At 45.2% G+C, this 26,378-nt stretch overlaps 2 protein-coding genes across 3 annotated transcripts in view; one reads left to right on the top strand and one right to left on the bottom strand.

Moving 5' to 3' along the window:
• The window catches only part of HRCT1 (histidine rich carboxyl terminus 1), a 39,641-nt gene that overhangs the window by 2,155 nt on the left and 11,108 nt on the right, over nt 1-26,378 (top strand). Inside the window, exons 2-4 of one of the 2 annotated variants that reach the window (XR_009564174.1) lie at nt 3,334-3,538; nt 4,022-4,123; nt 6,441-6,614. The gene's annotated coding sequence lies outside the window, so the exon portion shown is untranslated. Of the gene's footprint in view, nt 1-3,333; nt 3,539-4,021; nt 4,124-6,440; nt 6,615-26,378 lie in introns of those variants that run through there. The other variant, XM_030884232.3, reaches the window with a different exon arrangement.
• On the bottom strand, nt 8,479-9,406 carry OR13J1 (olfactory receptor family 13 subfamily J member 1). Its single transcript, XM_030884231.2, is given in 3 exon segments — nt 8,479-9,017; nt 9,020-9,184; nt 9,187-9,406. Coding segments are annotated over 3 exon segments (924 nt in total).

Here is a 26,378-nt window from a genome sequence, read left to right as displayed (position 1 = left end):
AACCTGGATGTATGACCTGGAGTGGGTCAGCCCTGCCTCTGGAATTTAGTCTCACCATCTGTATAATAAGAGAGTGGACTTCAGGTCTGCAAGCCGGCCCTCTCAGCTCTGCAGTTCTGGTGTAACTTAGGGGAGGCGGGACCCATTCTAATCCCCTAGGCTCATCTGTCTTCTCCCCTGGGTGGGCTCAGGGGAGATGATAGAGTAGGGTTCATGTTTCAGGTGCTCCTTTGGAATCTAAAGCGTTCTTGCCTGTTAAGAGGAAGCATCATTTCTAGGTTATGACTTCATACGGCTGAATTATGCCCATAGTGTTTCGGAGTCATTCACTCACTGAATATTTGTTGAATGCCTACTCTGTGCTAGGTATTGTTTAGGTGCTGGGGCTATAGTTGTGTGAAAAATAAGTGGATAAAAAGATGCTGCACCTGTCACAAGTGCTGCCCCTCTTTCTTAAGAGATGAGCTCGGGGAGGGAGGTGGGTGATGAGTGATGCTCACTTAGCGTTCCTTTGGGCACAAAGGTTGAATATTTCCACTCCGTAGGATGTGTAAGCCTTATTCTGGCCATTCCTCCTTAAGGAATGACAGACCATCCATTGATTTTTAAAAGAACATACAAGAACATACATATCCCAATAGAGCCACTGGTCACAGCATTTAACCCTGGTCCTGAAAACCAAGTGACTCTCTTCTTGGCCTCCATATTGCTTTTTAGGATGAATAATATCAGCAGTAATCTCACACAAAGAGGGAAACCAGGTCTCATGTGGTAGAGGCGTCATCAGTCATTGACTCGCTTTATACAGGGAGGGTGGGAAAGGTTGCGGTCTTCGCCCAGGTAGCTTCCGTTGCTCTTCTGAGCTGGTCTCAGCCTCTTTGGGAAATGCCAGTGTCACGAGGGAGTGAAGTGTCAAGTGTTAGATGGGAAAGCTGTCTTGTAGCCCCAGTGATCCCTGGTGTAAGGGAGAAATAGGAGCTGAGGGTGAACTTTAACCTTTCAGAAGATATATAACTACCCCTTCCCTCACTCCTTTCACACCTAGCTTTACTGTGAGGCCTATGTCCTGTGACAGCATTGGAACCCTGTCCGTCCTCCAGGACTGGATCTTCCCCCTCATTCCTCCTGCCTAGTTGCATCTATCATTTGTAGGGGCCGATAGGCTCACCCTCTCCTGAATAAACCATGTCTTTTCCCAGCACTACATCTTGGCCCAAGAAGTTCCCTTTTGTAGGCAGTCCTCCCTCTCTTCCCCAGTGGGGGCATTCCTGCTCCTTCAGAGTCCAGCTCATCTCTCCTCCTCTCCCTCCTGCACCCTGCAGAGTCACCTGCCCCCTTCTTGTGCTCCCACAGCCCCTGACCATCCTCTGTGCTCTCGTGTTGTGCACCTGTCTCCTCTACCACCCTTGAGAGCGGGACTGTCTCCTTCCTCTCGGCACCTCGTACAGCGAGTGCCTCCAAGGACAGTCACTCAACAGATATTCAGCGCAGGATTCTGAAAACCCAGCGTTGCATCCCAGCTCCGGCTCTAACTAGCTGTGTGATGTTGACCAAGTCGCTTGGCCTTTGAGACTCAGTTGCCTTCTGAAAAACGGGAATTTTGTGTAGCCAGATGAGACACACAGAAAAGTGCTGGTGAGCCACCCAGCAGCAAGGCTCCAGATCAAAGACTGTGTCCTCAGCCGCAGGCACCTGCTGGATCTGTGCTTATCACCTCCCCGCACAAGAGCTCCAGCATCTGTCATGACCCCCTCTCTCCCCAGAGCCTGTGCTGGTTTTCCCTCCTCCAGCCTAAATCAAGGCGATTGTTAGGGGCGTTTCTGGAACATACAGGGGTAGTTGATAAATCTGGGTCAGCCAATGACCGTAAATCTTATCCATGTAAACATTTAAAGGTAGCGATTTTTTTGCTGAAGTTTGACAGAAAGGTAAAGCATTGCCTGATTGTGATGGTTCATTCGTTCCCTCATTCATCAAATTGTTATTGAGCACCTGCTATGTGCTGGGTGCTGGGAATACAGCAGAGGCAGATGCAGCTTCTGGCCTAACAGTTTACACTCATTTCCTTGCTCTCTGGTGACCTTGGTCACATCCCTTCCTCTCTCAGCTTTAGAAACCTCTGAGATTCTCTCTGAGTCTGGGATGTAAAGTAAAACCTGAGGTCTGGAAAGAAGAAGTTAAAAGGAAGCATCTTTCCTGGGTTGTGACTTCAAGTGGCTGGATTAAGCCCAAAGCTTAATTTCAGATTCAGTTATAAGGCCTTGGTCTTTTTTGAGTGTGTTGCCCAAAAAAGACCTTTTAACCTCAAATTTTGACACTGGACATAGATGTGGAGGGTGTTTTCAGGCAGGTAAAAGGTGGGAAATAGCCTGACTCTGCATTTCTCTTCCCCACCCTTGTCTCCAATAAAAAAATCAAGTGGGAATGGCACAGGCAACTGAGGGCTTTTGTCATCAGGCTCTGGTCTGCCCTCCTGCCTCAACTCCTGTACCTTCATCCACCCCTGCTCAGCCTCAGACCACTCCCCATTGATGAACAAATCCCACACACTCCTGTCTCGTCTCTCTTCTCATACTTTCCTCAGCCGGAGCGGCCTTTCTCTTCCACTCATCCTCCAAGGCTCAGCTCACACACACCTCCTCTGCGGGGCCCGCCTTCCCAGTCCACAGAACTGACCATCCCGAAAACATGACGCTCACACAGCCACTAGCAGTTAGTGTGTCATTCTCTCTCACACAATAGACTGTGAGCTATGGAAATCAAAGGGCTGTGTCCAGTTCATCCCTAACACCCTGCAGTGCCTACACGCAGGAGGTACCATTTGAGATCCAGTGCTTTTCTTCTGCCAAAATCCTGATCCCAGATTTCTTACCTTGAGATCACCCTCTCTCGCCTTCCTCCAGAGCACACACCAGCAGAACAACGATGCAGCCGTGTGATTGCTGGGAGGAGAGCTTTAGTGGGGCCAGTCTCCTCCCTGCAGGGATAGCTGCTCTCTCTGGAGAGCTAAATCAGGAGAGTGATAGGGGTTCCTTACAGTTTAAGAGTCTGATCATAACACATTCATGGAAGTTAGGAACAGCCCACTAGGCCATGGGCTTATGACCCCAAAGAAATAAGGCTGTGTCTAGAAAATACCATGCTGCCAGGTTACCAACAGCTTTGACTGCAGCGTGGGCCCAGGCTGGGACATGAGGGAGCAGCTGCAGTTCCCTTGCTCCATCAGTTAAGATGAGCTGGGTTTTGCTGCAGTAACATACAACCTCATAATTTTAGTGGCTTACCACGACAGAGGTTTAGTTCTCACGCTACATGTCCATTGCATGTTTTCAGGGGGCTCTGTTCCAGGTCATCATCCTCAGAGACCCTGGCTCCACCACCTGGGACATCACCAGAACACACCAGAGCATCTCACACCAGAAGTTAAGTGCTCCGACCCAGAAGTGACTTGTATCCCAAATGCCCACAACGCACTGGCCTGTGTAGTCCTACCACATGCTCAGCTGGAAGAGGACCAGAAACGTTGCAGAGCACTTGGGTACGATGGTGTTTCGCAATACACTCAGAAAATCACTCTAGCATCTGTCTGCCAGGCCTCTCACCCTGTCATGTCCTGGAAAGTCAGATATCCAGAGCGATAGGAAATTGAGTGTCTCTGAGAATCATTGTCTAATCCACTCCCCAGTTTTACCCCTCCTGAGAGGCAGGGAGATGCCATGGAAGGAGCCCTCGACTGGGGTGAGGGGCCCAGATTGGATTCTTGCCTTTGTTCCGATTCTGCTCTATGACCTTGGTCCAGTTTCTCCTTGAGTGAAATGGAGCCATTCAGTTAGCTTGTCTCTGGGACTCTGTGCAACCTTCAAAACATTCCCTCCTCACATCTTTCTAGCAACTTCCAACCCTGAGGTCTGACAGACCCAGGGTCACTTTGCATGGTAAATATCATGTCAATTTCATTGGCTGGTAAATCTAGTTTGAACCATTTAATACTTATTTTAGGCTTTACATATTATTTTTAAAGGAAGGTGAGGGGCATAACAAGAAGAAGCTCCTGTTACAATTTCCCGGAAATGCCTGGCTCTGGGATTCCTGCTTCACATTCCTCGCTGTGTTAGCAAAGCAGGTGAGTGTGGGCTTTGAGGTGAGTCAGAGCAACCAGGGCCCATGTCCCAGACCTGCCACTTGCTAATTGTTTTCTCAGCCTCAGCTTCCTTACCTGTGGAGATAAGAATAGTATTTCCTCATGGGGTGATTTTGAGGATCCAGTGAAAGCTCTTAGCACAGAGCTTGGCACATGGTAAGTATTCAGTCAGTGGTAGCTGATATTATTACTACCATTATGTTCCCTTCCCCAAGCAGATATTCTGGTTTTCTGCATGTTTAAAAAAAAGTTCATGGGCTTCCCTGGTAGCACAGTGGTTGAGAGTCCGCCTGCCGATGCAGGGGACACGGGTTTGTGCCCCGGTCCGGGAAGATCCCACATGCCGTGGAGCAGCTGGGCCCATGAACCATGGCCGCTGAGCCTGCGCGTCCGGAGCCTGTGCTCCGCAACGGGAGAGGCCACAGCAGTGAGAGGCCCGTGTACCAAAAAATAAATAAATAAATAAATAAATAAATAAAATAAACAAAAAAAGTTCATGAGAAGAGTCAACATGCTAGATGGGTTCTCCTTACCTCCTACCTATTGGCCCAGTGGCATTAGTGCAGGCAGGTGGCTGAAGCAGCTGCCCGGTGATGTGACCTGAGGCCTGGGAGAGCAGAGCAAGGGAGTACTGAGTTCATTACTGGCAGACACACTGTGCTGGGGTGGGCCGGGGGGAGGCCCTGAGGCCCAGCCTCCTGGTCCCTTGCCATGTAGACACGTCGTGTGCTCCTTGCCCTTGGGCACCTCTCAGTCCCTGCCCAATTTAAAGTTCAAGCTCTGCAACTATACAAGTTTGCACACTTGGCAGCTATGGGGCTTCAGAGACCCCAGGTTCCCTGTGCTTCTCCAGGAGGCCCTGGCTGGGTGAGGAGGGCACAGGAGAGACACTGGACAGAGAATCTGAAGGTCTCATTGCAGCCCTGCCCCTTGGACCTGAGGCTGGGGTGCTATGACCCCTGCCCTTGGCCTCGGCGTCCTGGGCTGTGAAATGGGGTGTCTCCTTCCAGGAGAGCTGTGGGGACCTGCACTCATGAAAGGTTAAGGAAAGCGAATTGCTGTACAGGGTGAGACTCCGAGCCCTTGTGAGGGACCATGAAGTCAGGGGTTGAGCCAGGTGCATGAGTTTCTGCAGGTTCCCTTTTCCATTTCCCTTTCCATGTCCTTCTCTTTCCTTCACAATAAAGAATGACAACTTGACACAGTTTAGGGACTAAAAAACAGCCTTAAATAATGCAGCAGTTGCAGATTTTCCCATTATACTATGATTTGTCTCTTGGAATTTTTTTTTCAAGGACACAGGTCAAAATAAATATTGGAAGATTGTCCCCACTTATTTTCCAGCTGCTTAGGAACAGGGCTGTCTTGCCACCCCATGGTTACCCACAAATGCATCCAAACAAGCTCATCACCACCCTCCCATCCCACCCCCTCCAACCTGATTCTCTCATCTTCCCCATAACTCAGGGTTTCTTTCAGGGTGGAGCACTATCCACCCAAATAAGCCAGAAGCTCGGGCACCAGCGCACAGTCCCCCTCTCCCTCAGCCACCTCTGCGACCAGCTGAATGTCCCCAAGGTTTCTCAGCCCCGCCCTCTCTGCCTGACTGCCCACCTGGCTCAGGCCCCATGGGTGCCTGGGTTACGGCACCAGCTTCCACACTTGCTGCCCTCAGCCCAGGGCCCTTCTCGTCTGTGCTCTACTCTGGAGCCACATGATCTTCCATGTCTCAAAAATAATATTATTTTTAAGTTCAAAGTGATGTTCATTTTAGAAGTATTGGACAATATTGGAAAGAATAAGTAAGGAAACAATATTTATCTGTAATCCCATCAGCCAAAGGAAACGACTGTTAGTTCACATTTTGTCTTAATTTTCCAGAATTTTCTACATACATACTTATTCATATATCCATAAGAAAAATACCTTTAAAGAATTGGGATTATACTGAGTACAATGTTATATGTTCTGCCTTTTTCTATTAATTACAGTGTGAGAATTTCCCATCATCAAATATCCTTCAAAAAATAGGATTTCTAATGGCTGTGTCACAGTCTATCATTGGGCTCCACCAGGATTTATTTAAACATTCTGCTATGCTTGGACATTAAGATACTTACAAATTTTTGTTACCATAAATAACGCTGTGATTAATATCCATATATGTATATATATATATATATACTTATACATAAATCTTTGCACCTCTAATAATTTTCTCAGACTAATTCCTAGAAGTAGAGGTGTTGCGTCAGAAGGTCTGAAGTTTTTTTTTGTTTTTTTTTTTTGCGGTACGCAGGCCTGTCATTGTTGTGGCCTCTCCCGTTGCGGTGCACAGGCTTCGGACGCGCAGGCTCAGCGGCCATGGCTCACGGGCCTAGCCGCTCCACGGCATGTGGGATCTTCCCGGACCGGGGCACGAACCCGTGTCCCCTGCATCGGCAGGCGGACTCTCAACCACTGCGCCACCAGGGAAGCCCAAGGTCTGAAGTTTTTAAGTTTCTTGATTCATACCCACCACTTACTTGGCAGGAAGGTCATATTAACTTATTCCCACCCCCACCAGCAGTGTATGACATTACCTACTTCACTGCACCGTAGTTAACAATAGACATTAAAAACAATTCTTTGACAATTTCATGGGTGAAGAAAGGTATCTAATCAGTGACCTTTCTAAAAGTATCTATAAGTAATGATTGTAAACCCAAATGCCCACAGGATAAAGTCCTAACCCCTGTCGTGGCATCAAAGGCCTAGCAGAAGGTCTTAGTGGCAGCGGTCACCCTGGCTTGGTCAGGCTGTGAGCTGCGGGGCTGTGCTTCCCTCCTCTGTGCCTCTGTTCTGACCAACCGGGGAATAGGAAGAGGGACTGGAGGGGAACTGAGGGCCCAAGCAAGGAATGTGCTTACCTGCAGCCAGGCGGCAGGAGAGCTGGCCCGCTGCTTGCGACCAAGCTCAGCTCTCCCATCACATGGACGGTGACACTGAGACCAGAGCGGGCAGGGAATGGAGATGCTCTCTGAATCTGAGTCCATTTCCTCTGTGTGTTCACTGAGCTCTCAGAGAGGAAAGCTGGGAAAAGGCTGAGCACCAGGAAGAGGTAGCTATGGCAGGGTCCTAGGGGGTGGGCTGAAGACAGGTAGAGCAGAGTCTCCCCAAGGCCAGGTGAGGCCTGGATGCCGGGCAGGGAGCCCCGGAAGCTACTGCTGCTAAAAGGGAGACAGGAGAATCCAGGCCCTAAGCTGCTTGGAGTGATTGGTATCCCGGTGGCTGGGCAGGTCTGGAAATCTTGGGTGCTAGGGCTCGTCACTGCCTCTACTGTCACCTCCCAAGGCACTAGGTCATGCCTGTCATCTGTGAGCTCCATCTCAGCTCTGCTCAGATTTGGGAAGGACCCCAGGCTCTGCCATTGTCACCCCTACATCGATGTGTTTTCTATTTATTTAAGAAGTCTATTTATTTATTTATTTATTTTTAAGGGCCTGGGGTTGGGCCGGGCTGGACCTTGGGACAGAGTGGAATCCGATACTACCTGCTCTTAACAGTAACACTGAAAATAAAGCAGGAAGAGCACAGTGAGAGATGCAGAGTGGGAGGGGCTTCCTGGCGGAGGTGGCATTCAAGATGGGCCTTGAGATGGGGGCAGGGATAAGTTAGGAGCGTGGAATTAACAGATACACATTACTATATATAAAACAGAAAAACAAGAACCTCCTGTATATCACATGGGACTATATTTAAAAAATAAAAGATGGGCCTTGAGGGTCAGGCAGTCCTTTTACGAGTGGAACTGCCTGCTGGGTGGAGGCTGCCTTGTGGAAAGAACCAGCAAGGGCACAGAGCTGGGCAGTGCTGGGCAACACTGAGGCTCACAGCTGGCTGGCGTGTGCAGCTGACAGGGGGGAGGCTGTGGGGCACAGGACGGGGAGGGAGTTTAGTCAGGGCCAGCTTGTGGGGTCCTCGAATGCCCCACTGAAGACCTCACAGTTCATCCTGAGAGCTCTGGGGAGCCATCCAGGGGTTTCAGTCAGGGGAGTGACAGGATCACATGTACTTTTCAAAAGATCCCTCTGCATGCCCCTTGGAGGAGAGACTGGGAGGAACAAGACTGAAATCCTAAGGCCAGACAGGAGGCTGGTGTAAAGATGCAGGCAGTGATGCTGAGAGCGCCCCATGGGTCTGCCGGGGGGGAGGAGCAGAGGGGTGATTGTGAGCTCCTCTGTGGCAGGATCAGTGGGACTTGGTGCTGCGTTTCTGGGCTGGAAATTCCACGCCCACAGCCCTCACTGTAGGCTAATGAAGGCCTGGCCTGCTAGCCTGCAGAGCCCCGGCCTCCCTCACCTGGAGGTCCATCTCCTGTCCCACACCTTCCTGGCGGCCTCCATCACTTCCTCGTTCCTCAGGCTGTAGATGACGGGGTTCAGCATGGGCGTGACCACAGCATAGAGGACCGTGGAGGCCTCATCAGAGATGCGGGCCTCCTTGCTCCTGGGTTTCATGTACGTGAAGATGATGGTGCCATAGAAAAGCAGCACCACAGCCAGGTGCGCCGAGCAGGTGGAGAAGGCTTTGTGGCGTCCAGCGGTTGAGGGCACCCTCAGGATGGTGGCCAGGATAAGCATGCAGGACAGGCAGATGAACGCCAGGGGCACGGGCAGCAGCAGGATGGCACGCACCCACAGGAAGACCTCGTTGACTGACGTATCACCGCACGCCAGCTTCAGCACTGCCAGGATTTCACAGGTGAAGTGACTGACCACACGGTGGCCACAGAAGGGCAGCCTCATGGCGATGACTGTCTCAGTCACTGACTTGAAGAAGCAGAGTACCCAGGCGGCTCCCGCCAGCAGCAAGCAGAGCCGGTGGCTCATCAGCACCTGAGTGGCCGGCAGTTGGCCAGGTAGCGATCATAGGCCATGATGGCGAGCAGCAGACACTCTGTGGAGCCCGTGGACAGGCTCAGACACATCTGCATCGCGCAGCCAAGAAAGGAGATGGTCTGGGCCGACAGGAGGTGGACCAGCATCAGGGGCACAAAGGTGGGCTGTAGCAGATATCCAGGATGGAGAGGTTGCCCAGGAAGAAGTACATGGGTGTGTGCAGGTGGACGTCCAGCACGCTCACTGCCACGATGGCTGTATTCCCCAGCAGGGTCACCAGGTACGTGGCTGAGCACAGAGGGAAGAGCAGGTGCTCCAAGGCTGGGTAGCCCGAAAATCCTTTCAGAAAGAACTCAGAGACCTCTGTCCTGTTGACCAGCTCCATACTGCAGGGCCCTGGAGGGCACAGCTGGGAGGCAGGGAAAGAGGGTGCAGGGTGGCGGGGAGCCCACAGAGTCTCTTTAGGGATGAGGTATATTGCTAGGGTCTTTTCCAGCTCTGACACACTCTCTCTCTGTGACTTTGGGCAGTCCCCATTCTTCTAGGCTGCGATTTATCCATGTGAAAAATGAGGATCGATGTGGATCAGAATTTCCCTAAGAGTCTTAATGGAAATGTTAGTAGGCAATCTGAAAAATCAATTTGAAACAACATTGGGTTAATCAAAAGTAAATAATATACGGCAGGACTTCTCAGAGCCTTTAATGCCCCACTGTGATTTGGGACTTTCTGAAAGCAGTGTAGAGTATGTAATTCCCAAACTTATTTGACCATAGATCCTCCTTTTACAGAGCACCCATTAACCTCCTGCAAATAAGTATTCTACCAGCATAGTCTGGGAAGCAATGGGCTGGATCAAAGGTCCTCAAATCTTAGAATCACTTGGAAAGTTTGTTAAAACACAGATTTATGGGCTCTATCCCCAGAGTTTCTAACTCATTAGGTCTGAGTGATGCTGCTGCTGTTGGCCAAGGGACCACACTTTGAGAATCACTGGGCTAGGTGGTCTCTGAGGGTCCTCCTGGCTTTCAGGAAGCCTCTGAGCTACTTTACACCATTCCCACTGTTGGGGATGCCCTTCTTTCTCCCTCAGCCTGCAGAAATCTGACTTGTCTCTGCAGGTCAGCTCTGGTCTCCATGCATGAAGCACACATCGTGCCTCGCCTTGGAGAGGGTCCTGGCTTCTGAGCCTACCAGAGCGCTTGTCCACCTGTCCCCCCATAGGGCCTGCTTCATCAGCTACTGTGTGTGGATTGACCTTCAGAATCTGCCTCCATCGTGTGTTTTTGAATGAAAAATTGATAGATCTTTTGGCCCTGCCCCAAACCTCCTATTTTCTCTGAACCTGAGCCAGGGCTGCTTTGACTTCATGAACTCCTAGGCATCAGCGTGGGATATGCCCTGAGAGGTCAACTCGTTGGAGCTCCCATTGTGCAGGTAGGGAAACTGAGGCCACACAGCAGATCCCTGGCAAGGCGAGTCTAGAATCCAATCCTCCCAACAACATGACAGCTGCACCATGCTCAGAGCAGATGTTTGCCTCTGTTAAACCCCAAATCTTGGTTGGTCTTTTACCACGCTGGATGGATGTCTTTCTCCCAAGTCCCCACCCTGCCCCTAATCTTCTCACCCACTAAGGAGCATGACTTAACCCTTCCTTGGTGTTTCGGGCACTTGGCACTATGTCGCTAAACCCTGGGATGCACCGCCCAAGCCTGGGTCTGGGTTAAGCTCCAGTTCCTGTCAACGCCTCCCTTGTAGCAGATGATTTCCTTCTCTTAGTCCTCCCATTTTTCAGAATCAAGAAGTGATTGAGTTCCTACCACATGTCAGGCATTGTGCTAGGCATTAGGGGAACAAATGAGAACATTTGCCAGGCCACTGGACCCCAAACATCCCCAGGCAGAACTCCTCTCCAGTTCCCACCCGAGCCTCATCCTGCTTCTGTTTGCGCGCCTCTAGTGACAGGAAGCGCATTACTCCCTTAGACATAACTTCTTTTTATTGTGCCTTCAGGCCAGTCAAAGGGTCACAAAATCCTTCCTGATACGGAGTCTCTCCGGGTATCCCTGGGCTTCCACCACCCAGCGAGGCCCAGGCTCGGGGGCCCCTGTGGACGCTCCTCTCACACATACAAGTGCAGGGTCCTGAGCTTTGGGCCGTACCTCAGGGGCTGAGGGGCCTTTTCTGCAGCAAGGAGAGCTCCGACCTTGCCCCAGGTCCACAGATAGGAGGTCTTGCCTCACTTTGACTGTGTCTAGAGACGTCGTGGGGTCAGGGAGCGTGAGCTGTGAGCTCCCTTCAAGTTTCGGCTGGGAAACTCTGAGGCTGGCTTCCTGGAGAGGCACCCTCCCTGGACAGAGGATCAGTAGCAGCAGATACTGTGCCAGGGCTCGGGCAGGCCAGAGCCTCCTCTTTGCACGGTTCCATGTACCACATAATTTATCCCCTAAAGTCACTGGCAAACATCTGCAGTGATTGTCTACCTGTCCGAGTATATATACACCCACGCAGGTTACCACAAACGTACCCACCTGTCTGTGTGTACAAACGCCCGCCCGAAAGCCAGGCACACACATTTTCTTGTGAGTATATACGCCACACCAGGCTCGAGTGTATGTACCTGTGCAGCAGGCACTCACTCTTGCTCTCTCTTTCACACACACACACACACACACACACACACACACACACACCCCGTTAGTGCAGACCCTCAGACCTGTGGCCAGGGCTTCAGAGGACCAGGCAGGACAACTTCCCCTGGGAAGAGGTGTATGGAGACCAGGCAGGGGCTGTGGAGGCATCACTAGAGAAGCAGCAGCCCGGAGGGTGGGGAGCAAACTGCCAGGGGATGAACCAGGAGGACAAAGAAAGCTCAGAGCAGGGACATGGTCACCAGACCTGCTCAGTGCCTTGTCTGCCTTCCCCTGAGTGCTGAAAATCTGAGATTCTGAGCCTCCTGCTGTGCCTTCTCTCCTGGGGCTGGAGCTTGCAGGGTGCGGGGTGGGGCAGTGGGGATGGGGGGAGTGCGGGGTGGGGGGAAGTTGCAGGAAGCGGGGAGGAGGAGGGATGTGGCTGCAGGCTGTGGGACAGACTCTAGTTCCCAAAGCAGGGCCAGGAAGCTTCATCTGCAGAGCCCACGGTGTCCTTCCTGCCTTCAGATCTCTTCTGGCCAAATGCTCTCTGAAAACCAGTTCAAACGCTACCTCTCCTGGGGAGCCTTCCTTTATCCTCTCCCAGGCCACCTGACCCCTCTGTCCTTTGTGCATCACGGCCCTGTGTTTGCACTTCCAGAATGGCCCTCACCTCTCTCACCCACTTCCTGCCTGTTGCCTACCCCAGCCAGCCCACAGGGGTGCCACCCCCTACCCTCTTCACCCAGATTCTGAAGGCCAAGTTGAAGGCCCCAGCCTGGCCACAGACAACTTCTTCCTGCCTTGCTGCCACTTCCTGGGGCTAAGACAACTTGGGAGTGAGCAACTGGCTGCCAGATATGAGCTGTTCCTAGCCTGGATGACACATGGCCCAGCTGGGAGGGGTCTTGCAGATCAGCAAGGCCACTACCTTGTTATATATGGGGGAAGTGAAGCTCAGAGAGGGAAAGAGACTTGCTCAGCACTGCACAGTGAGTTAGAGGGGGAAGCCAAGGCTCCAGGAATTCCCCTGGGGCTCCTGACTCCCAGCCCCTTCCTCTGCCCACATTTCCCCATTTTTTCACTTACCTTCAGGCTCTTCCAGATCCATGTCCCTTGTTCCCTGGAAAAAGTTGCAGAGACCAGGAACCTTCTCTGGCTGGAACTAGGAGAAAACAGGTCAAAGAAGCAGGTCTGAGCCTCCTGTATCCAGGGAACCCCAGTGGGCAGGACCCGGAGTTTCACACTGACTCAGCTTTCCAAACTAAGAAGACATGCCTAGGCTTTTGTAGAATTCAGCGAAGTGCTTGCAACTTGATAGACTAATGTGGAGCTTTTAGAATTTGGTGGAAGTAGACAAAGTACTTAGAATTCAGCGAAGTTCTTTGAAAATGTGTCAGGTTTGGTAGAATTAGGAAATTCTGGTGGGCTGAACAGGCTGAACAGGGTGCCCGATAGTTTACTATGGGCAGCCAGGGACCGCCCGACCTGGGCAGCTCCCAGCTCCATGCCAGCTGACAGCCTTCTGAGAAGCAGGCACCTTTCAAAGCTCCCTGCACCAAGGGACTGCACCATCCCCAAGGCAATTTAGAGGGAGAAGAGGAAATGTGCACAGCTTAGAAACTTTGGGGTGCTTCAGGGATGATGTCCCAAAGACCCAATTACACAGAGTCTACTTAGAAATCTTAATTGGTGTGGAAAAGTTGGAGAAGGTGGCTCAGGGGCAGGGATCCACCCTCACAGGTCAGTCCCCAGCCAGCACAGGCCGAGAATGTTTACAGGATCAATAAATGAATGAATGGATGGATACACAATTAAATCAATGCATAAGCAATTCTCGGTGAATACATTTAAAGAGAAAGGAATGAGTGAGTGAACAAATGATAGGCAGGGTTGCTTTCCAGGAGGGTTAGAGGTTTTGGCTCAACTCTCATAGGGATCTTAAGAAAATGCAAAATCTGGAAAGAGTGTAACGGGAGGGAACTGGAGGGAGAGACAAAGAGAATTACAGAAGAACAGAGCAGGGGCGTCCTCACAGGCCATCCTGACCAACCCTCACTGTATGGACAGGAAAACTGCCCTAGAGTGAAGCAGCTGGCTCAGGTTACCTAATGAGGCAGAGACCTGGCCCTGGATTTGTCTGTACTTGAATCGTTTGTCCCTCAGTCAATGCAAAGCAGGTCACCCCGGGTCAGTTAGTGATCGGGTGCCTCTCACCTCCACCCACCCCTCTTCCCAGCCCTCAGAACAGTCATCGTGGTGGTTTCTCCTTGAGGTTCCTTCTAGTTTTCTGACTCCACGCCTCTGTGGGCTTAAGGACATCTTTATCAAATAGGGTAATTTTTATTTTGAAACTGGGTATTGTCATTGCTGTTGGATTTTTAACTATTTTAAAATTAACAGTAATTTTATTAGCTTTTTATTTATTTGTACAAATTGTACATATAGAACATTCTCGTAAAAAATACAAAGAATGCAGAAGTATATAGTGTTAAAGTGACACTCTGTTTTCATGTCCCCTCCTCCCTACTCCCCAAAGGTGACCAGTGTTATTAGTTTTATGTGTGTCTATCAGGTACTTTTCTGGTCTTTTATATCTGCATACCTACACATAGAAATAGATTTTGTGATCATGTGTAAGGTTGGCTTTTTAGCAGGCTCTTTTGTTGCAGTCTTACTGAAGATAAGTGATATACAACTGCACACATTTAAATCATATAATTTGATAAATTTTAACATATGTATACAGTCATGAAACCATCACCACAAACAAGACTGTGAGTTTATCTGTCATCAGCAAAGTTTCCTCACGCCCCTTGGTAATCCATTCCTCCCTCCCCCAAGCAGGCCATCACTGACCTGCTTTCTGTAAATATAGATCATTTGCATTTTCTAGCATTTTACATACATGGGATTATACAGAATGTACTCTTTTAAAATATGGCTTCCTTTAAAAAAATATGGCTTCCTTTAAAAAAAATATGGCTTCCTTTAAAAAAAATATGGCTTCCTTTACTCAGTGTAATTATTCTGAGGGTCATTCATGTTGTGTGTGTCAATAGCTCTTTTCTAAAATAACATCTTTATTGAGCTATAATTCAAATGTCATACCGTTTCCCCATTTAAAGTGTACAATTCGATAGTTTTTATTATGTTTACAGAGTTGTGCAACCATCATCACAATCAGTTTTAGCACATTTTTAGCACTTCCAAGAGAAACTCTGTACCCGTTAACAGTGACTCTCCGTTTCCCCTCAAGCTTCCTCTGGCCCTAGGCAACCACTAATCTACTTTCTCTATATATAGTTCTATTCTGGTCATTTTATATAAATGGAATCCTATGATATGTGTCCCTTTGTGACTGGTTTCTTTCACATAGCATGTTTTTAAGGTTGAGCTATATTGTAGCATGTATCAGTACTGAATTTCTCTTAATTGCTAGATAAAATTCCACGGTATGTATGTCTTTTTCCATTTGGGCTGCTGTAACAGAATACCATAGACTGGGCAGCTTAATAAAGAACAGAAATTTATTTTTCATAATTTTAGAGGCTGGGAAGTTTAAAATCAAGGCTCAGGTAGATTTGGTGTCTGGTGAGAGCCCACTTCCTGGTTCTTGGACTACCGTGTTCTAGCTGTATCCTCACATGACAGAAGGGGTGAGGGAGCTCTCTGGGGTCTATTTAATTTAATTTAATTTAAATTAAGTTAAATTTTATTTTTTGGCATTCTCTTATTTTCTTGGTGTTCTTTTTTAAAAAATTTATTTGATTGAAGTATAGTTGATTTACAATGTGTTAATTTCTACTGTATAGCAAAGTTGTGTTAGTGTCTGGTGTATAGCAAAGTGATTCAGTTATACATATATATAATAGTTTGCATCTGCTAATCCCAAGCTCCCACTCCATCCCTACCGCTCCCTCTCTTTGCAATCACAAGTCTGTTCTCTATGTCTGTGAGTCTGTTTCTGTTTTGAAGATAAGTTCATTTGTGTCATATTTTAGATTCCACGTATAAGTGATATTATATGGTATTTGTCTTTCTGGCTTACTTCTCTTAGTATGATAATCTCTAGGTCCATCCATGTTGCTGCAAATGGTATTATTTCATTCTTTTTTATGGCTGAGTAGTATTCCATTACATATATGTACCATATCTTCTTTATCCATTCATCTGTCAGTGGACATTTGGGTTATTTCTATATCTTGGCTCTTGTAAATTGTGCTGCAATGAACATTGGAATCTTTTTGAATTATAGTTTTTTCCAGATACGTGCCCAGGAGTGGGATTGCAGGATCATATGGCAGCTCTGTTTTTAGTTTTTTGAGGAAACTGTTTTCCATAGTGGCTGCACCAGTTTACATTTCTGGGGTCTATTTTATAAGGGCACTAATCCCATTCATGAGGGCTCAACCATTATGACTTAATCATCTCCCAAAGGCCCCACCTCCTAATATCACATTAGGGGTTAGGATTTCAACACATGAATATTTGGGGGACACAAACATTGTCTATGGCAATGGATATTTTAATTTATGCATTCATCATTTGATGGACATTTGAGTTTCCACTTTTTGACTGTTATGGATAATACTGCTATGAACGTTCATGTACCAGTTTTCGTGTGGACATATGTTTTCATTTCCCTTGGGTACATACCTAAGAGTGGAATTGCTGGGTCATATGATAACTCTATGCTTAACCTTTTGAGGAATTACCAGACTGTTTTCCAAAATGGCTGCACCATTTCACATTCCATCAGCAATATATGAGGGTTCCAATTTCTCCAAAACCTCACCAACACTTGTTATTATCTGCCTTTTTGATTATAGCCATCCTAGTGGATGTGATCTCATGGTGGTTTGCATTTTCTTGATGACAAGTGATGCTGAGCATTTTTCATGTGCTTATTGGCCATTTATATATCTTTTTTGGAGAAATGGTTATTCAGATCCTTCGCTCATTTTAAAATTGGGTTATTTGTCTTTGCATTATTGTCCGCTGTTTTCAAGAGCACGTTTAGGATTAACTTCTCAGTGTTTCAAATAGAGTCAGTTCTGTTGAGGGAGAACTTTGAAATTTTCTCTTCTTATAGACTGCCTCTTCCCCTGAAGTAAGTCTCTGAGCCACTGCTGGGTGAAGGGTAGTAACCTCTGGTCTTCTCAACTTGTCTCTCCCAGCGCCCTGAAAGCTGGGGTGGGTGAGATTGGAGCAAGTATTCTCTGGCTGCTGCATCTGGGGTAGATCCTCCACCCTATGAGTGGAGACTCAGGGGAGGAAGGGAGCCCCCAATTTCTCAGCTGCACTAACCATAAATTTAGCCTCTGTGACTCAGAGTTGGAGGGGATGAGAAATACTGGCGGCCTGCCTGCCCCACGATAAATGTTTTCTATGCATTTTGAAAAAATGTGTATCCTGCTGTTATCGGGTGAAGTGTTCTATAAATATCAGTTATGTCAATTTGGTTGAGAGTGTTGTTCAGATCTTCTGTATTTTTACTCATTTTCTCTCTACTTGTTTTTTCAATTATTGACGGAGAGGTGATGAAATCTATGGCTGCAGTTAGAGATTTGTCTATTTCTTCTCTTCTGTCAGTTTTTGCTTCATGTAGTTTGAAGCTCTGTCATTAGATACAGGAACTTTTACTGTTGTTACATCTTCTTGATGAATTGACCCCTTTGTCATTTTCAAATGATCCTCTTTATCACTGTTAATATTCTTTAAAATCTACTTCATATGCTGCTATTACTATAGATTTGGGTCTTTAAAAATTTAATCTGACAACCTCTGCCTTTTAATTGGGATGTTTACACCATTTTCATTTAAAATGACTATGGAAGATGTAGACAACAAACAAACGCATGGATACCAAGGGGGAAAAGAGGGGTTGGGATGAATTGGGAGATTGGGATTGACGTACATACACTAATATGTATAAAATAGATAACTAATGAGAACATGCTGTATAGCACAGGGAACTCCACTGTACAGTAGAAACTAACACAACATTGCAAAACATCTATACTCCAGTTAAAAAAAAATAAAATGACTATGAATATGGTTGGGTTTAAATCTTCCATCTTGCTGTTTATTTTCTACTGCCCCACCTGTTATTTTTTTCCATTTTTAATTTTGTTCTGTATTCTTTTGGATTAATTGAGTATTCGTTATGATTTCATTTTATCACCTGTATTGGCATACTAGTTATTTATTTTTAGTGGTTGCTTTAAGTATAACCTATCAGTTTACCTTTAATTAATATTGTACCTCTTCACCAACAGAGTATAAACCTTTTAACAGTACACTTTTATTTCCCCCCTCTTGGGCTTTGAGCTATTGTTGTCCTATATTTTCATTCCACTTACGTTATATATCCTGTAATACCTTATTACTTTTGCTTCAAATAGTGAACTATTTTTAAAAGAAGTTTAAAATTTAGAGGAGAAAGTCTTTTATATTTATTCACATATTTTACACTTCCAGAACTCTTAATTGCTTTGTGTAGATCTAGATTTCTTTCTGGTATCACTTTTCTTTTACCTGAAGGAATTCTTTTAACATTCTTGTAGATATGGTCTACTGGTGATAAAGACTCTCAGCTTCTGTATGTCTGAAAACATTTTTATTTTGCCTTCATTTTTGAGAGGTAGTCTCACTTAGTATATGATTCTGACAGTATTCCCCCACCCTCCTCCGTATTTTAAAGATGTTGCACTACTGTCTGGCTTGCATTATTTCTAACAAGAAATCTACCTCCATTCTTATGTTTGTTCCTCTGCATAATATGTCTTTTTCTTTGGCTGCTTTTAATATTTTTCTTTATCATTGGTTTTAAGCAATTTGATTATGATATGCCTTGGTGTAGTTGTTTTCATGTTTCTTCTGCTTGAGGCTTGTTGAGATTTTTGGATCTGTGGATTTGTAGTTTTCATCATATTTGAAAATTTTTCAACCATTGTTTTCTCACGTTATTTTTTCTGTCCACCATTCCTTTTCTTGGGATTCCAATTGTACTTATATTAGGGCACTTGAAGTTTTCCCAAAGCTCACTGATGCTCTGCTCTTTCCTTTCTTTTTCTTTTTTCTTTTTTTTTTCGGTCGCACCACACAGCTTGTGGGATCTTAGTTCCCCAACCAGGGATTGAACCCTGGCCTTTGGCAGTGAGATCGCTAAGTCCTAACCACTGGACCACCAGGGAATTCCCAGTTCTTTCTTTTCTTTTTCATTTTTTTCCCCTCTATGTTTCAGTCTAGATTGTTTCTATTGCTCTGTCATCAAGTTTACCAATATTTTCTTCTGCAAGCTCTGGTCTGCCATTAATCCCATCCAATGTATTTTTGTTTTAAAAAAAACCTTTAAAATGCTTTAGGTTGGCAGGAGAATTCCAAGATAGTACATAGATTTCCTGTATACCCTTCACCAAGCTTTCTCTAATGTAAACACCTTATATAAATGTAGTGCATCTATGAAAACTAAGAAATTAGTATTTTTACAACACTATTAATTAAACTAAGGCTTTATTCAAATTTTACCAATTTTCCCATTTTTCTCTTTCTGGGGCCAATCAAGGGTACCTGTTGCACTTAGTCATCCAATGTATTTTTTAATCTCAGAAGTTGTATTTTTCATCTTTAAAAGTTCTATTCGGGTCTTTAAAAAAAAATTCTGTCTTTCCTTAATGTGTGAAGCTTGCTTTTAAATAAATTACAATATAGACATTTACAGTGCAGATATTTCAATATACTTGTTTCTCTTAAGATGGTACTTAATAGTCTACTGTATAAATATACTAAAGCTTATTTGACCATTTCCTGTTTTAAACAATTAGGTTATATCCTAATGTGTTTTTCTTTTGCCATAGAAACAATCTGCAAAGAATATGATTTTATGCAGCTCTTTGATACACACACAGATATTTCTCTAGGATAGCTGTCTTGATAGGGAATTATTGGATCAAAAGTGTAATTACTTAAATTTTTGAAAGATGCAATCAAATTGCCCTCAGAAATGCTGTCTTTTTTTTTTTTTAGCATCTTTATTGGAATATAATTGTTTTACAGTGGTGTGTTAGTTTCTGCTTTATAACAAAGTGAATCAGGTATACATATACATATACCCCCATATCTCTTTCCTCTTGCATCTCCCTCCCTCCCACCCTCCCTATCCCGTCCCTCTAGGTGGTCACAAAGCACCGAGCTGATCTCCCTGTGCTATGCGGTTGCTTCCCACTAGCTATCTATTTTACGTTTGGTAGTGTATATATGTCCATGCCTCTCTCTCACTTTGTCCCAGCTTACCCTTTCCCCTCCCTGTATCCTCAAGTCCATTCTCTAGTAGGTCTGCGTCTTTACTCCCGTCTTGCCCCTAGGTTCTTCATGACCATTTTTTTTTTTTTTAGATTCTATATATATGTGTTAGCATACAGTATTTCTTTTTCTCTTTCTGACTTACTTCACTCTGTATGGCAGACTCTATGTCCATCCACCTCACTACAAATAACTCGATTTTGTTTCCTTTTATGGCCAAGTAATATTCCATTGTATATACGTGCCACAACTTGTTTATCCATTCACCTGTTGATGGACACTTAGGTTGCTTCCATGTCCTGGCTATTGTAAATAGAGCTGCAATGAACATTGTGGTACATGTCTCTTTTTGAATTATGGTTTTCTCAGGGTATATGCCCAGTAGTGGGATTGCTGGGTCGTATGGTAGTTCTATTTTTAGTTTTTTAAGGAACCTCCATACTGTTCTCCATAGTGGCTGTATAAATTTACATTCCCACCAACAGTGCAAGAGGGTTCCCTTTTCTCCACACCCTCTCCAGCATTTATTGTTTGTAGATTTTTTGACGATGACCATTCTGACCAGTGTGAGATGATATCTCATTGTAGTTTTGATTTGCATTTCTCTACTGGTTAATGATGTTGAGCATTCTTTCATGTGTTTGTTGGCAATCTGTATATCTTCTTTGGAGAAATGTCTATTTAGGTCTTCTGCCCGTTTTTGGAAGAAATGCTGTCTTAATTTAAATATCCAAGTGTGCAACAGTACTAATTTCTCAATACCCTGACAGATGCTGTGTGTTATCAGCCTTTTATATTTTCTGTTATGATGGATGAAAACGGATACCATATTGTTTTATTTTGCCTTTATCTGATTACTAATAAGGTTAGGTATAATTTCATGCTTCAATTTTTGCTGTTAAATTTTTTCCTTTTGTTAATTGTCTTGATATTTTATGCCCATTCTTCTAATTTTGAAGAATACTGATTTTCTAAGAGTCCCTTATGTATTCTCTATGATATTCTTTTGCCTATTATATGTGTGGCAAAGATTTCCTGTCATTTCGCCTTTTACAAAAAGGTGCCTTTTTGTTACATAGAAGTTTGTTTAGGGTGCCTTTTGTTACATAGAAGTTTAATGATTTTGGGTAATTAAATTTCTCTCTCCTTCATTTCTCCAAAGTTTTAAATATATTTTCCTTTGGTACTTTATTCTAGTACTTTTTAAAAGTTTTGTTTTTTAATTTCACTCTTATTTTATCTGGATTTATTTATTTATCTATTTATTTATTAGCAAGATAGGGTAAGTTTATTTACTTGCCTCAGCAGAATTTATTGTAATGGTAACCCTTTTCTCAGTATTTAAAAATGCCATCTTGGGCTTCCCTGGTGGCGCAGTGGTTGAGAGTCTGCCTGCCGATGCAGGGGACACAGGTTCGTGCCCCAGTCCGGGAAGATCCCACATGCCCCGGAGTGGCTAGGCCCGTGAGCGATGGCTGCTGAGCCTGCGCGTCCGAAGCCTGTGCTCTGCAACGGGAGAGGCCACAACAGTGAGAGGCCCATATACCGAGAAAAAAAAAAAAAAGCCATCTTTATCAATACTAATTTCTCATATTTATGAGTCTCTTTCTAGACTCACTGTTATGTTCTAAAGAAATTTTTACTGTCTTTTACTGTCCTCATACACACTATTTTATTTAGTTACTGTAGATTTGTAGAGTGTATTGATATCCACTAGGGCAAATTCCCTCTTACTAGCCTTTTCAATAATATCTTGGCTATTCTTTTATTTATTTATTTATCTATTTATTTATTTTTGGCTGCGTTGGGTCTTCATTGCTGTGCGCAGGCTTTCTCTAGTTGCGGTGAGCGGGGGCTACTCTTCGTTGCAGTGCACAGGCTTGTCATTGTGGTGGCTTCTCTTGTTGCGGAGCACGGGCTCTAGGCACACGGGCTTCAGTTGTTGTGGCTTGCGGGCTCTAGAGCGCGGTCTCAGTAGTTGTGGCGCACGGGCTTAGTTGCTCTATGGCATGTGGGATCTTCCTGGACCAGGGCTTGAACCTGTGTCCCCTGCATTGGCAGGTGGATTCTTAACCACTGGGCCACCAGGGAAGCCCATCTTGGCTATTGCAAATTTTCTTTTCCAGAAAAATTTTGCAATCAGCTTGTCAAATTTCATAAAAATTCTTCTGAGATTTTGCCTTTAATTTATCAACTAATTTGGGGGCAGAATTGACATTTTCGTAAAATCAAGTTTTCCCATTCAGGAACATTGTCTTTCCATTAATCCAGGTCTTTTACTATGTCCTGATCACATAGCTCTCTCCTAACATGTTAATGAAGTGCTTTTCATCGATATATGAATCGATATATATGTTGAACTCTTTTTGTATTTCTGAGATAAACCCTTCTTCCTCATGGTGTTTCATTCTTGTCGGTGCAGGATTGATTTGGGGTGATCTGAAGGGCTCCAGCTCCTGGGCTCCACCTGGTGGGTACTAGGCCATTCTTCAGGACTTTTGGGGATGGGTGTTGAAATAGCTGTGAGGCCCTGAATTCCAGGGCTCAGGCCTAGGCAGATCCCTATGGCAGCAGGATGATAGATCTAGGAATCTGGTAGACATACAATCTGTGTGCCCCAGCTATGTGGCTTTCTATCCTGCCACCTGAGGCTCTACTAGTTTCTTACTGCTCAGAGACCCTGAGAGAAGAGACCAAATGTGTATTAAAACAGTCTATATTCTCTCAGAATCCAGCAGTCTGTTCACTGACATGTCCTTTCTCTAAGCTTTATATTTATCTTTATGCCGTTTTCGATGAGGGTAAACCCTCAAATACAATTTTATTTTTATGAATCTGGATGGCTTTTCATATCAATAGACTTACAAATCAGAAAGCTACGTCCCGACTTTGGTCCGGAAAGTAAGCTCTTGAGTCTTGGGCACCAGCCTAGTTTGGAGCACAGAAGTTGTTTAGAGATCTCACTGAGAGTTGTCGAAAATAGAACTTGTGTATGTTTAAATGAAAATAAATTCTTAACAGCAGTGAAAATTCAGTGAAAGTGAAACCACACTCCCTCTTGGGTGGGACTCGAAGCCAGCCAAAACTGAGACTGGGACTCAAACCCATGGGCTTTGACTTGAAACCACCCGCGCCTCAGATTGGGGCTTGAACCCACAATCCCTGACTTAGGAGGGGACTCAAACCCACTGTCTTTTAATTGAAACCTCTCACCTGATGTCAGGACTTACTGAAGCTCAGGTCTTTTTATCTCAGTGGAGAAAGAATTCCGCCAGAGGCAAAGTGGCAGGCAAAGAGTGAGTTTATTAGCATAGGATGCTTTTGAGAAATGCAAACGGGTAGACAAGAAGGCTCTGCCCTGAGGACTGAGAGGGCTTTATTTTTATAAACAAAGGAAAAGTGGGAAGGGGAAGAAGACCACCTTCTTTCTTATTTATGGGCAAATATCAAGGCTTACATCGTGAGTTCCTCCTTTGTCCTATACGGTTAAACCGGGACTGTCAGGGCACTATTTAAATCATATGTGTATTAGTAAAAGGGTGGTAACATATACTAAAATATGATAATTCATCTCAGGTTTCAGTATAATGTCCCCTTTCACCTATATTTCTGTCTTGACTACATGTAGAAATGCTACTCTTCAAGGACTATTAACTCCCTGACTTCATGTAACAAGATTCAGACCCCATATCTATGGTCTTTGCTTGTTTGTTTGTTTTGTTTTTTGTTTTGTTTTTCCAGTACGCGGGCCTCTCTCTGTTGTGGCCTCTCCCATTGCGGAGCACAGGCTCCAGACGCGCAGGCTCAGCTGCCATGGCTCACGGGCCCAGCCGCTCCGCGGCATGTGGGATCTTCCCGGACCGGGGCACGAACCTGTGTCCCCTGCATCGGAAGGCGCACTCTCAACCACTGCGCCACCAGGGAAGCCCATATCTACGGTCTTGTGGTCCCCCCCAGTCATCTCCCACCCCCCACCCCCGTGGCATGCGGGATCTTAGTTCCCTGACCAGGTATTGAACCTGTGCCCCCTGCAATGGAAGCGTGGAGCCCTAACCACTGGACTGCCAGGGAATTCCCTATTGTCTTGTGTTTTAACTATCAGGGTTTGTGGCTTGAGTGTGTCTGGCGCTTGTATGCACCTGGTCTTCTTTCAAGGTAGTATAGATTGTTGCTAGGTTACTGGGTGTTTTTTCTTGAGTGGTCATTAGCTTACAACAGTCTCCCAAACTCCCTAAAATTCTCTTTCTGTCTTTAATTAGTGGGATTTCTTTTCTTTTTTTATTTTCTTAACTTATTTTTTGGCTGCGTTGCATCTTCTTTGCTGTGCGCAGGCTTTCTCTAGTTGTGGTGAGCGGGGGGCTACTCTTCACTGCGGTGCGCGGGCTTCTCATTGCGGTGGCTTCTCTTGTTGTGGAGCATGGGTTCTAGGCACACGGGCTTCAGTAGTTGTGGCACGCAGGCTCAGTAGTTGTGGCGCACGGGCTTAGATCTTCCCGGACCAGGGATCGAACCCGTGTCCCCTGAATTGGCAGGCAGATTCTTAACCACTGAGCCATCAGGGAAGTCCCCTAGTGGGATTTCTAAACTGACTAATTATCCTACTCTATCCCTATCAAGAGTGCCACCAGCAGACCAGAAATGTGGAGGAATTTCTGAAAAATGGTAAGCAAATGAGGTTAGATTGCTAGAGGAAACCACAGCTAAACAAAGTAAGAAAGGGATTACTGCAATAAAGGGAGTTGTCTGGGGGGCAAGCTCAGCTCAGAGGCAGCAGTTACAAGGAGCAGGAGGAAGGGTCTGAGACCAGCATCCAGATGACTGGTAGGGACTCTAATTAGCAGCAAGTGGGCAGGTCCAGGTAGTGGGCATCAGAGATAGTTGCCCTCAGACTGAGTCAGTAATTGTTAATTCTTGGACGGGAGACTAAGAGAAGTTCCTGGAGGAATGGGGGAGCCACCAAGCCCAGACGATATCATCTCAGTAACACCTCCAGCCCCTACATCATGATTCCTGGAGATGGTAAATGGAAACTGAATCCACAGACAGGCCAATAGGGAATCTTAAATAAGAAGATGAACCTACCATGTGGAATTATATGGTATTTGTCTTTTTGTGACTGGGTTATTTCACTTAGCATAATGCCCTCAAGGTTCATCCATGCTGTAACATAATGTGGAATTTCCTTATTAAGGCTGAATAATATTCCATTGTATGTATGTACCACATTTTATGTATCCATTCTTTGCTTAATGGACTCTTGGGTTGTTTCCTCGTTTTAGCTGTTGTGAATACTGCTGCTATGAACATGGTGTACAGATATCTCTTTGAGATCTTGCTTTCATTTTTGGGGGTTATACCCTAGAAATAGAATGCTAGATTGTATGGTAATTCTTTTAAATTTTTTAAAAAATTACACTATTTTCCACAGTGGCTGTACCTTTTTATATACCCACCAATAGTGCACAAAGGTTCTAATTTTCTACATCCTCACCAACACTTCTTTTTTTTTGATAGTAGCCATCCTAATGTGTGCGAGGTGGTATCTCATTGTAGTTTGGATTTGCATTTCCCTAATGATTAGTAATATTGAGCATCTTTTTATGTGCTTATTGGCCATTTGTGTATCTTCTTTGGAGAAATGTCTATTTAAGTACTTTGTCCCTTTTTGGATCAGGTTGTGGGTTTGTTGTTGAGTTTTAGAAGTTCTCTGTATATTCTGGATATTAATCCCTTATCATATATATATAATTTGCAAATATTTTATCACATTCTGTGGGTTGCCTTTTTATATGGATAGTGTCTTTTGATGCACAAAAGTTAAAACTTTTTGTGAAGTCTAATTTGTCTATTTTTCTTTTGTTACCTGTGCCCTTGGGGTCATATGTAAGAAATCATTGCCAAATTCAATGTCCTGAAGCTTTTGTCCTATGTTTTCTCCTAAAATTTTTATTGTTTTAGGTCTTACATTTAGGTCCTTGATCCATTTTGAGTTAATTTTTATATATGGTGTTAAGTAAGGGTCCAACTTCATTCTTTTGCATGTGGATATCCAGTTTTCCCAGTACCATTTGTTGAAAAGGCCATCCTTTCCCCATTGAACCGTCTTGGCACTCTTGTCAAAAATCATTTGACCATATATGTGAGGGTTTATTTCGGGGCTCTCTATTCTATTCCATTGGTACATATATCTGTCTTAATGCCAATACCACACTGTTTTGATCATTGTAACTTTGTAGTAAGTTTTTAAATCAGGAAGTGTGAGTCCGCCAGTTTTGTTCTTTTTCAAGATTGTTTTGGCTATTCAGGGTTCCTTGAGATTCCATATGAATTTTAGGATGAGTTTTTCTATTTCTGCAAAAAAAGTCATTGGGATTTTGGTATGAATTACATTGAATCTGTAGATTGCTTTGGGTAGTA

This window comes from Globicephala melas, chromosome 6 (assembly GCF_963455315.2).
Source record: "Globicephala melas chromosome 6, mGloMel1.2, whole genome shotgun sequence".
NCBI classification, from domain to species: Eukaryota; Metazoa; Chordata; class Mammalia; order Artiodactyla; family Delphinidae; genus Globicephala; species Globicephala melas.
This window is presented reverse-complemented; position numbering and strand designations above follow the sequence as displayed.